The 13,122-nt window shown below is 40.5% G+C and overlaps 1 protein-coding gene across 1 annotated transcript in view; it reads right to left on the reverse strand.

Moving 5' to 3' along the window:
- nfatc1 (nuclear factor of activated T cells 1) overlaps positions 1–13,122 on the reverse strand; it is a 62,047-nt gene that overhangs the window by 45,127 nt on the left and 3,798 nt on the right. Inside the window, exon 4 of the mRNA XM_074686031.1 lies at positions 4,604–4,806. Within this exon, the coding sequence (XP_074542132.1) occupies positions 4,604–4,806 (203 nt within the window). The remainder of the gene's footprint in view (positions 1–4,603; positions 4,807–13,122) is intronic.

Here is a 13,122-nt window from a genome sequence, read left to right on the forward strand (position 1 = left end):
GTCTGCTGCGCTGGCGAAGTGATCAGGTGTTGATGAAGAAGACCCCAGCTGTTCGGCTCCACGCCTACAGAGGAGCTAAGTGCAAAACCAAACACTGGGATAACTTTAAGAGAAAGAGAGGAACAGTTTGCTAAGCAATGGTAGAAAAGCTCTTGTCTCGTCAAAATGTCACACTAGACCAACGAATGGGTGGCGGTGGTGGTAGGCTGTGAATATCTAGAGGAACATTGGAATATAAAGCAATACTCGCTAATTACCAGTTGGTTTATGTTCCAATGCTCACAAGCTTTGGGTTCAGACCAAACGATCTGAGGTTAAGAGGAAGAAATGAGTTTTTTCTCAGAGAGGGGGTCAGGAGCTTGGACACCTCACTGCAAAAAAACTGAAATCTTATGAAGTGTTTTTGTCTCATTTTAAGTAAAAATTGTCTCATTATGTTTGATATGAGCCACATTCAACTTATCATTCCAGAAAAATGCCTTTTTTCAAGTTATTTAAAGACAAAATAAGGTCTGAATTGCTTTCAACAAGTAAAACAAATCTGCCAATGGAACAAGAGAAAATTGCTTAAAACTAGAGTAAAGTCTTAATACAAGTCACGTTTCTCTTGTTCCATTTGCAGATTTTTCCTTTACTTATTTAGACCCTATTTTGTCTTTAAATAACTTGAAATAAGACATTTTTCTGAACTGATAAGTTGAATGTGGCTCATGTCAAGTGTAATAAGAAAATTTTTACTTGAAATAAGACAAAAACACTTTTTGCAGTGCAGGAAGGAGCTTGATGTGCTGCATCACATCAAAAGAAGTCAATTGGAGTGGTTTGGGCATTTGATAAAGATGCTTCCTGGACGCCTCCCTCTGGAGGTGTTTTAGGTGCGTCCAACTGGGAGGACACCCCAAGGCAAACCTAGAGCTAGGCGGAGGGATTATCAAGCGACAACCTCCGGTCTAATATGAGACAATGCGGAAGTGCTAAAATCTGCTGTTTCTCGAGTGTCCGCTTGAGGCTGGTTCCAGAAGTACCAGAAGTTACATACACACCAAGCCAAAAAAAGACATTTTCAAAGCAGAAATTAACCTATTAACAGCCTGGTTCAAAAACGTCTCCTGTCTAAGTCGCTAATTTTACTATCGGCATACACTGTAGGGGGGTGAATTTTTTTCTAACCCAGCCGTTCAGAGGATATTAAGATTGCAAGCTTGCCCAATTCGAGGCACAGATCAGGGTCACGTGACCAACAGGTGCCCTATAGCTGTAAGCGAAGCCCTTGCCACTACCAATATGGCCACTATAGCCGATGTGCTTCATTTTCCTTTTCAGAAACAGACGGGTGACGTCGGGGAGACTACGTCCGTGTTTTATACAGTGTACGGGGATTATATATCCCTACTGGCCTGGGAATGCCTTGGGACCCACAGGAGGAACTGGGAAATGTTACTGATAAGTTATCCAATATGACTTTTTACCTCGTTACACTGCAAAAATTTAAATCTCAAGTTTTTTTGTCTTATTTTCAGTAGAATATGTCTTTTAGACTTAATCTCAGCCACATTCACCTGACTTGTCCAGAAAACTGAAATCTTCTTCCATTGGCAGATTTTTTTTAACTTGTAACAAGCAATTCAGACATCTTTTATATATATATATATATATATATATATATATATATATATATATATATATATATATATATATATATATATATATATATATATATATATATATATATATATATATAACTTAAAACTCATATCAAGTATAATAAGACAATTTTTACTTAAAATGAGACAAAAACAGTTCATACAATTTCAGTTTTTTGTGTATCTGATTGCCCCCCTCTTCATCTACTTTTGTTTCTGCATAATTAACAGTAAACATTGTCTCCTCCCTCTTCTTCTATGTGTTAGCTCTGTAAGCACTTAAGTGCGACTTATAGAAGTCTGATCTTTAGATTTGGAGCACGCCATCATAAAAAACAGCCCCATACAAATCTGATGAATACAAAGAAGAGGGATGGAGTTCCTTTTGATTTAATTAATTAAGAGTTAATGGAAGTCATACCAAGCTGACCAACGCCCTTTGTGGCTTCATATCAGCTGAAGAAATCAAACCTGACGTTTGTTAATGGTTTAATATAAAGCATGTCGCTCTGAAATATCTATTCCTGAAAGATAAGAACGCTTACATTCTATACCACATAATAAAACTTCTCTATGTTACTTTGGAGCACATGTCAAAAGAAATAAAGCTCACATAAATCCCTTGCCGACACTGTAACTACTCTGAGGCGTGCCCTCCACCAGAAGAGAGAAACCGTATCCTGAAGTGAGGTCGTTGTATAAGTGCAGCCTATGTGTTACATCCATTAAATCGCAGAGAAAGTGCTGATGTTAGCAGGCTGCTACCGCCTGCAGCTCACACAGAAACCCCTAAACCCTGTTAGCAGCCCAGAGCTTCCCCGGTAATCTGATCTCTGAGGCTTATAAAATGGGAAAGCCACCCCTGTGTGTACACAGGGCAACACTTTCACAACCCAAACACAGAAACAGACGTGCAGACGGCTGCACCAGAGGAAACCAGGTCCATGGCTCTGTTTTAGAATTAGACTTTTACACATATACAAAGAGTTTCACTAACATAAAATGAAGAATATCCTCCAGAGGACTGAAAAAATACCTTAAAGGTTTTTATGAGCTCAAACATAGTGGTTGGCTGGATTTTACTCAAAGTCTGAGATTCTCTGCAGCACATTAGATGTTCTTCCATCACGATAGGAGCTGGAGTTTGAAGTTTCTGGTTGATCAATTATAAAATTATTTCAGGTGATTCAAATTCAAGTCCATGTTTACCAAGTAAAACTAGCAGGCCTGTTGGATTAGAGTTTACTTTTGAAGACTGTTTCACTGACCTGGGACTTGCCGTGAAGGTCTTGACTGACTTACTGGAGACTTCACTGGTCCCAAATGACTCAAAAATGTCTTTAAACTTGCATTGAAGACAGCAGAACTTGATGAGGAATCACCTTAAATAAATGAATGTAAGATTTGACTTGGACAGGACTTTTCTGAAGACTACTAGCTTAACAAGAAGATATATAAAATTTCCAAAGATTTGATTTGGATTTATCTCAGATGATGTTTAAATAAATACAGACTTGGACTATGACTTGTCTAACATGATGCAACCCTGACTTGGACTTTCCTGCTTCAAATAAGCAGGTTTTCACAAGGACTTTTCAAAAGTTACTTTGAGTTTAACTCAGACATTACCAGAAAAACTTGTAACAGTTGACTCAAGAAGTGACCTTGACTTGTTTTAAGTGTCTCGAGAAATGATGTCTCGATTAAAATGTCTCAAGCCATGACAAGGGCTTTCCCTAAAAGTCTTCTAGAAAAGGGAATAACTATGGTCAGCTCATATACACTGCTTGGCCCAAAAAAAAAAAGTCGCCACCTGGATTTGACTAGGCAAATAGGAATGAGCCTCCTGTTGGATGATTACTGCATGGGCGATTATCTTTCAACTAGCAACAAGTTATTTAACCCCAACTGGTGCAATGAGTTGCTTCTCATTTCTTAAACAACCATGTGGAAAGACACATCCTGTGGTTGTGGAAAAGATGTCAGTCTGTTTGAGAAGGGTCAAATCACTGGTATGCATCAAGCAGATAAAACATCTAAGGAGATTGCAGAAACTACTAAAAGTGGGATAAGAACTGTCCAACGCATTATTAAAAACTTGAAGGATAGTGGGGAGTTGTCTTCCAGGAAGAAGTGTGGCGGCAAAAAAATCTGGAATGATCGTGATAGCGATCACTTAAACGTTTGGTGAAATCAAATGGAACTCAAACGATCAGGACTGAACAGCAGTGAAGCCTTAAGAAAACTACTAATCAGTGAGGCTAACTGAATAAAAACGACTTCATTTTGCTAGAGAGCATAAAGATTGGACTCTAGAGCAATGGAAGAAGGTCATGTGGTCTGATGAGTCCAGACTGACCCTGTTCCAGAGAGATGGGCCATCAGGGTAAGAAGAGAGGCAGATGAAGTGATCACCCATCATGCCTTGCGCCTACTGTCCAAGCCTGTGGGGGCAGTGCGATGATCTGGGATCATCTGGGATTCATCAGGATCAAATTGTGAAAGAGTGGTTCAGGGAGCATGAGAGTCCAGACCTTAACCCCATAAAGAATCTTTGGGATGTGCTGGAGAAGGCTTTGTGCAGCGGTCAGACTCTACTACCACCAATGAAGATCTTGGTGAAAAATTAATGCAACTCAAATAAATCTTGTGACATTGCAGCAGCTTATCGAAACATGCTGTAATCAAAGCTAAAGGCGGTCCAACAAACTATTAGAGCGTGTGATATTTTTTTTGGAGGCAATTTTTTTTTTAATCTTCTTTCACTTCATACAATAGGATAAGTAAGGGATACATGTGGTATGATGTAATATAATATGTTGTGATATGAAACTACTGGACTTTTTTTTAAGGACTGAAAAAGTAGTGGTTTACTTTATTTTGTTTGACTCACTAGAGAAATATAAAGATATATGAATCACACCCCAGACCTCTTTCTTGATACAGTCCCTGATACTCACATAGCTCTCATGTTGTTCTCAGGCAGCAGTGGGATCTCCAGGACTTTGGTGTTGTTGTGCAGCGCCTCATGACTCGGCGTGGACACAGTTTTCCCGGTGATCCGGTGGACCTGGTAAAAAGCGTGAGGCCTCAGCAGCCTGTCATCAGCTGTGCCGATGAACAGCTGCAGGGTCAGAGGCTCGTTTTCCATGTAGCCGTGCAGCTGAAATAGAGAAATCAAGACACACGTATTATATAAAAAGTAAGTCTTTCAGAGGTCAGACTCTCAGCATGTTGATTTTCAAACAAAGACCCTTGTAGGATCCTGTAATCACACTTTTCATCTCCTTAGATTTACTACCAATGGCTTGTTTCTACTTCCTCCATCAGCTCATGTCAGCCCTGCCAACATGTTGATCCCACAGTAGCAGAATCTGGAGGCAGCCGCTGCCAGAGAGCTAAACCACCTACAGAGAGCACTGTTGTGATTTGTGAGCCAGCACTCGCCTGGTGACAAGTCAAAGCTGGTGTTTCAGAAAAGTCAAGGTCACGTCAGCCCCACAAAGCCCCGGCCAATCAGGGTCAAGAAAAGCTCTCAGTGGTGACCCTGCTCTGATTTTATCAGTAAAATGATCCTGATGAATGGGAGACAAGACGAATGTAATCCTCCCTGTAGGTGGTGGACTTTAGCCAAAGATTAGAAAGTGCTGCCAGACCTCCATAGGTGTTTCTGACAGGAGGCCTCCAGCCAGGATGACCTCAACCGGGCAAACAGCAGCGTGCCGGCATGAAGCCTGAATGTGGGGGCTGAAACCTGAGAAGAGCAGCACGTACTGGCACGCTGGTGAGAGTTATGTATGTTATCCATAGAGTGTGGCAGGGTGGGAAGTAGGGTAGAGTACTTAGCGCTTTGATGTCAAAACAACAGGAAGACTCACGATGCTTGGAATAAAAAACACATGGGATCAACTTTGAGATGTACTGAATGATTTTAATAGTTTAAGTTGTGAAATTTGTTGCTTATTGAGAGGAAAACACTTCTACATACTTTTATTTACCATATATATAAACATTCTTGGACAAAATGTGTCACATGAGACATTACATTTTTATGCTGATGACCCCATTGTGTAACTGTTGTGCCTTTGTAGTCCTTTAAAATAAACTGCATGAGTTGAAACTTGTCTTAAATGCAGATAAGAGCAAGCTAATGCTTTCAACCAGGTCTAAGACCAGGTCTCAAAATGTTCCTGTGCTGCGTACTGATGATGGAAAGGAGATTGAGGTTGTACACTGTTACAAATACCTCGGCATATTGACTGATGACTCCTTGAATTTTAAATCATATGTACTAGATCTTGTGAAAAGCTGAGGCTAACACTGGATTTTTATTTCATTTTATTTCATTTTTTTTATCATAAAAAAGTGTCTGATGGCTGCAACCTTTTTACTAGTTATAGAGTTTAGAGTTTAGAGTTTTTCTGTCATGGGTAAGTCAAGTCAAGTTGAGTAAAATCACAAGGTTGTCGAGTCGAGTCAATGGTTACATCTAAGGTTTATATCTTGAAGAGAGAAACCTTATCTTCCTAAAGTAAATGTCAAAAAATACCATGCAGATCAGTCTCCAACTCTGCATGGATTAAACCATATATTTAAATATTATAATGGAAAGGTTTAATTATACTTTAATAAGTCATTTATCATCAGGCACAAATTTAGCTGCCTATAGTGCCTGGCCACGTGCATTTGTTTAGCTGGCATAGGGTCCTTTATCCACCTTCCAAAAGAATAACAGAGTGGATTAAATGCAACTAAAGCCCAAAAAAAAAACTTATTGGAGGCTAAACAAGAAGGAATAAAGGTTTTGTTGTTTGTTATGAAGAGTGATAAAGTGTTGGAAGACGGGGGCTTGCTGCCATGGATGGAAATTAATTATGCAATCAAATCGGCTACAGTTGCCCATATCAACGTTTGTGACAGTGGTGAGTGAAATTGTTTGTCTTAATATTAGCAACAATGTTCAAAACACGATCAACAAACGTACCACCAACACACTCAAATGCACATTTTCACACACTTCTAATAGTGTTAGCTTGGTTTCACTTCCTTGGCTTAATGCACAGTCTTTAAATGGCGGATAAAGTTGGACGTTGTTCCCTCTGTTATGTTTATTTTAGCGTCGCATATCTTGCGATGCGTGTTCCTCATTTCTTCATTAGAGTTGAAGTTTTTAAATACAAACTACTCGACTTTTGGAGCAGCAGAACTGGCTACAGGCTTGGGGGCAGTCACCATTATTGGCCCACAACCGCACTGTGTTGTGTGAGCCCATTGGTTGCTTGCGTGCTTGTGATCTCACAGCACACCTGTCTCCAATCAATCAATCAATAGGAGTGTGAACCTATAGCGTGGTGAACATGCTAAGAGCCGTCCAGCTCAGCTTTTCTTAAGTCGAATCAAGTCTGAAGTCAATGTCTTTCAAGTCAAGTGTCTCAAGTTTTTTACCCTCAAGTCGAGTTGAGTTGCAAGTCGTCAAATTTGCGACTTGAGTTCGACTTGAGTCGAGGCTCTATGACTTGAGTCCAATTGCCTGGTGTCTCCATTTGGTGGATACTGCCTACCATGCCTCCTTGAGGTTTGTAACAAACTGTAAACCTCTGACTCATTATTGTGCCATCATTGTACCTTCGGGTTGGATGACCTGCTTTGGCGAACCAGAGGCTCACACATCAGTACGCTCTGACCGAAATTGGGAAAAGAATGTTTGGGTAATCTGCACTCTCATCTTGGATCAGCTGCAAAATGACTCAAAGCTCAAGGAGCTGGGGCCTATAGCACAAAGCGCAGTAAACTTACTGTGGGTAACTTGCATCTATTCTTGGTTGACTAATCCCAACAGCAGCAATCAGGATAATCAATAGCACAACATGAGTTATCAACACGGTAACTCAACCCAGGTTTGTCTCAAGAGCCGTGAACGCGCCCTATTTCCCTTTTGAGGAACAACGTCCGATCATGATTAAATATGAGGAGGAAAGAGGCTGAGTGACGGAAAATGAAACACCATGGCGACTGCCAATCGCAGGCAAAATGGGAGGCAACCCATAGAGGACTGTGCAAATGCACAAGTTACTGATCAATGGCTCAATCTGACACAGATCATTCTCATGAATCTAATTAAACAATCTATTGTTTCTATATAAATTGCATGTATTACAATTATCATCTCATTCCCTAGAAGTAATCTCTCTGCAGTAAAAAAAGGCATGGGGCAAATAATTTATTATATCCTAATTATATCCCATCAGATTATTCCTACACTTTTTAATCCATTATCATGTGTTTTTGTTGACTGTACTTTGTCTCTTTTTGTGATTTTTTCTGTAACTTTGTGTTTTTGCTGCTGCCTGTCTTGGCCAGGTCTCCCTTGAAAAAGAGGTTTTTAATCTCAATGGGACCAACCTGGTTAAATAAAGAATTAAAAAAAAAATGTGTTGGCTTTTAGTGTGAAAAATATCACAACTGATGCAATTATTTGCACGGGAGAATATCAAATAAAGTGTGACTGTCAATTAAAGTTCAATAAAAATGTGTTTTCTGGTGTTTTAGCAACATGGAATCCTGATATTGGATTTTGTTTTCCAAAGTGCTTCTTTTTCCAGTCACGAAATCGCTGTTTGGTTTGGTTTTGTTTGGCAAAGAAGAGGTTCAAATCTTTTTATCCGTTTCATTAAAATATTGAGCAATGTCACTCCACTTGCGTACGACCAAAACACAAGGATTAGTATTCCTGTGTTTATCCATAGCATAACATTTACTGAAATAACTGGATCCTAAGAGTCATCACTGACATGAGTTGGCCAGAAAACGGATGATCTGTTTACAGTTTAAGTGTTATAGAAGCAGATACCAAACCCCACATAATTACAGCCTGCTGTGGATGAGACTATCTGCTGAAACAATCAGCGGTAAAATGCTGACATGAAAACCAGAGTTTTCACTTACATACAGAGGAGTGCACACGAGGAGACGAGTGCCCGCAGCGAGAGTGAAAGGCTCGGAGCGGGGAGGCACAACATGTGATTTGGAGGAGGATCCCTGTCGGGGTTAAGAGCCTCCAAAAGCCCGTATATTTGTGTAAGGAAATGGTTTGCTGCCTAGCAATGCTGTTTATTTAGGCAGCAGGAAGGAGAGTGATGAAGTGAGGTAGCCCGCTCACAAGGTTAGACGGTAAGTTTCAAACAGTGATTACAAACAGATGAGTGATTATGTGCTTTGAATTATTATCAGCAGATAGAAATAATCAAACTGGATTCAGTCATCTGAGCGATTTAAGCTGTTAGCCTTCCTGTTTTTTTCCTCTCGCTCGATGAGCTGTCATATGGTTTGTGAAGCAGCTGCAGCAGACAACAGCTTTGATTTGTTGATGCAATTAAGTCACAGTGATACCACTTCACTCCTCCACCCTGGCAGTTTGACATTGCCAATGCAGCCACCCCTCCCTGCTTCATATTATCACCCACAGGAGGAATGCCTAGACCCCGGCTGCTCAAGGCACCGAGCAGGAGGAGAACCCAGGGCTCCTTCTCCGTCTTTATCCGGGAGCCTCCCAGCTCACATAAACACGCACATGTGGACTCCTGCGTCTCAGTTTGGAGATCTAAAAGTTTCAGTTTCACATGATTTCTGTTCATTTCACATTGTTTGGGAGTCTAAATTAAATCACAAGCATCAAAGCCAGGAAAAGGCACATGACCTGAAACAAGAAGGCATAAAACGGTGCTTTGAACCAGCTCTTTGGATGTGTTTGTCGAGCAGTAAACAGATCATGAAAGCCAGCTTCAGACAGAGAAAAAAGAAGACCTCACAGGCATGAATAGAGGGTATTTCCTTTTCACTAAAGTACAGCCTGAAATCCTGACTGTGGTGAGCGCTGCACACAGCACTTCAGAGGGGCATACTTCAGCCTGCTGCTGGCTGCAGGACGGGTGTGGTTGCGATGGCATTGAAAAAAGAACAGAAAATAGCTGGCTTAGCTGTGCAGGACGCAGAGAAGGACTGCACCGCACACATCAGCTCCATCCAGAATAAACTCTGTAAAGTCTGGTAAGGTTTGAGTCAGAGGAGTGACGGGACGAGCCCCAGAGGCTTCGTCAGCCAGCGGAGGCAACAACGCCGAGTGTAACGTGTAATCAGAAAAGTCAAAAAGCGGGGCTGCCTTCTCAGAGGCTCCCCCCCAAACGTCTTCATCAGGGCCTGCCAGAAACGTGTGTGGTTTGGTCCCTGCCGCCTCCGCAAGAAGCAGCGGGCGATGATGTCAGCGGTCCACACGGGAACTTTCCTAAACAAAGGGAAGTCTGTGTGGTTGGGGTGGAAGCTGGCGGAGCAGCCAGGGGGAGGTTTGGGTTTAGGTTTAAAGAGAACACACACTCTCTTTTTCATCTCAGTGAACCAGGACCCCTGTCATTAAATCATTAGCACCTTCTTATGGACAAACAAGGCTCACACACGTGTGGCTGAAGTTCAAGAAACATGTTTGAAAAGGTCTTATTCCTCTGCTGAACACAAAAATAATTTTTCTGTTTCCTGATTTCAGCAGCGTAAAATTTAACCTCTGAACACTCTGAATTACAGCGTCTTAGACACAGTTTCTCATGGGACGTAACTTTCATTGTTTACACTAAACTTCATATTATATCAGACTCTTTTCAGTGATTAGTTCTCCATGAAGATGTCTCTTTCATTCCAGTTTTATCAAAAAATAAATAATTTATATAACTGATGTTATTTTTTCTTCATCCACCAGAGAGCACTGGAAAGTTTATTGTTCAACTGTTTTGTATTTTAAAGAATGCATTTCATAAGAGCATGGTAAAAAAAACTAAACTTAAAGGGGAAGTGAGTAGCATTCGGATAATCTATCTCTGTGAGAGTGAAATAGCAACAACAACAACAACAACAAAAAACCTACGAAAAATCAAAGAGGTCATTTTTAATTTTAGACAAACGTCCCTAGAAACCCCATCTCTTCAAGTTTAAATTTGATGTTTTCACACCATTATAAAATAGATGCTTAAATAATATTGATTCAGAAAAATATATCCACCATTAAAGCCAATTTTACACACATATACAGTTAAACTAGGGGCAAAAAACAACACGGCCTTTAAAAAAGTTGGGTTTTCTTTATTTGTTTTTAGCTGCTAACTAGCTTATTTCTTACCCTGCCTCTCTGGTGTTTGGAAGACTACTACACCAGCGACAATAAAACCTAAATAGTTTCTTTGGTCCCAAAACTTAAAAATGTATTTTTATGTTTTTATTACCCAAATGTTTGGTAGGAAAAGTGAGACATCACTTTTTTGTCTGTAAAATAACAGCTAAGCCACATTAGCATCACTATTTCAACCAAGTGGCATATTTAGCTAACTTCTCGGATCACAACTAACTCAAATTAAAAAAAAAAAAAAAAGAATGAAAACAGAGACAAACAGAAAATTGGACTCCTAAAAATAATAGAACAGGTTAAAAAAAAGGTTTCTTGTTTTTAGCTCAGGTCCTAAACATTACAAGATAAACGCTAGCTTCATTACATTATAAAAATAAAAATTCCTCTACTGGTATGAATATGTTATTCTTCTCTTCTGATTGAAGTGTTCACTTAAAAACCTGCCTAAAGTTTGCCTGTTTTATGGAGTAGGAACACGCTCTGTACTCAAAATGTGTGCTGCAAAATGTTAGCATGTACGCTATTTAGGCTACAGGGCTCAGTAAGCTAACATCTGCCAGGAACAACTAGAAAAGCTTCAAAAGAAATCATCAAAGAGAGTATTTGGACCTATTTTGCAATTTGTTTTCATTTTGGTTAGGTCTGCTAATAAAGTCTGAGCTATGCTAACTAGGTATCTGCACACTCTGGTTTCATGGCTAACCGATCGAATAAGCCACAAAATGTATCATTTTTTACATTTCTCTAGTATAAATGCACAGCTCACCCAAGATCCATCTCTAAATGATTTTTTTTTGTTGTTTGTTTGTTTTAAAGGAGCTCAGTTTGTCTGTCCTCAGCAAAGCTAGCATTCACACTAAGGAGTGTGGAGCGAAGTCTTCTTCTGTGGTAAAGCAGAACTGCTGAGGCCAAAAACATGTTTTTTATCAAAACTGAAAGACACAGAAAAGTCTGGACCATGTGTGATCAATGTCTGGTAAACGTGGAGGATTATTGTTATGTATGCGTAAAACGTCAAATGGTATTGATTAAAGTGACGGCTCAGCTCCCCGCTCGCGGTGCCTGACTCCGCTCTGCAGACCCTTTATTTATTCAAAGACTGAGGTCAGCACTGTGGAGTAATGGTCGGGGGACCAGATGGGTTTCTAACCAAAACATATCTGCAGTTGTCCACATTTTTTTTTCTTTTAACTCGACCACCAGAGCTGTGGTTAAAGCTCATGACTAAGCTTTTACTGGCCATGCTACATCACTTTGTAACTGTCTGCGCTGCACTCGAGAACGTAATGGAAAAATCTGAGTCACCGTTGTCTGGACAGGAACTGACTGAGTGGACCGGTCTGTCTAATAGCATACCTATGGTATTCCATTCAGAAATGTGACATCTCTGAATAACACAGCAGCTGGACCTCGACCACATATGTCGCACTGATCTATTTTAACACATGAGGTAGAAAACGAGGTGGGGGTGTTGAGGTGAGAAGTGATGGGGTAAGACGCAGGAGTGAAAATGAGTCTAATGGATGTACCGTATGTTGGTCTAATCATCACAGGAAACTGGGCAGACGGGCTCAGAGGTTCTGAGCATATCGTCCCAACGCAGGCTGTGAAATGAAGCTTTTCACCAGTGCACCTCAAGAACTGTTGCTTCTTTAAACCATTTCCTAAGTTTGTTTTAAGATGCTCTGCTGGTTTTTGGTGATAGCCCCTTTACCTGTCCTTGGCCCTGAGGCGGGATAATCTAGAAACAATTGTTAAAGTGTGCTACATCATAGAAAAAGCAAATAAACAAACTCTTGCACCCATAATATCAGCAATTTCTTTCCAGCACTCTCAGCTACTTGAGTTTTTCGCCATGAGATCAATTCCTATGTGATGATGACAGGTCAATTAGTTGATAGTTTGCAACACCAAAAAAAAATTTCAAAACAAAAAAAACCTTGGTGCAGGGGCGTGCACAGACTTTTTGAAGGGCAGGGGCCAAAAGAAGAAACAAAATGCAAACATGCAGCAGTTTAACATATTTTAACCACCCAAAAGGGCAGTTAAGTATGTTTTGTCAACCAGGAGGGCACACATTTTGGCTCCAAAAAGGGCACTTAGGCGCATATTTTTGAACAGTTGCCCCCCCCGTACACACCAGTGCCTCGGAGTCAACATAGAGTCAAAGTTTACAAAAGGAGTGACCTGAAAAAAATAAATGTTACCGTAATTCAATTGTAGCAAATACATTGTTATATTGCAGGGGTGGCCAACCTGCGGCTCGCGAGCCACATGTGGCCCTTTGCCTTTCGGTGTGCGGCTCTTCAA

This window comes from Halichoeres trimaculatus, unplaced genomic scaffold, assembly GCF_033239565.1.
Source record: "Halichoeres trimaculatus isolate MK-OKI-2021-1 unplaced genomic scaffold, fHalTri1.1 fHalTri1_scaffold_14, whole genome shotgun sequence".
Lineage (NCBI taxonomy): Eukaryota > Metazoa > Chordata > Actinopteri > Labriformes > Labridae > Halichoeres > Halichoeres trimaculatus.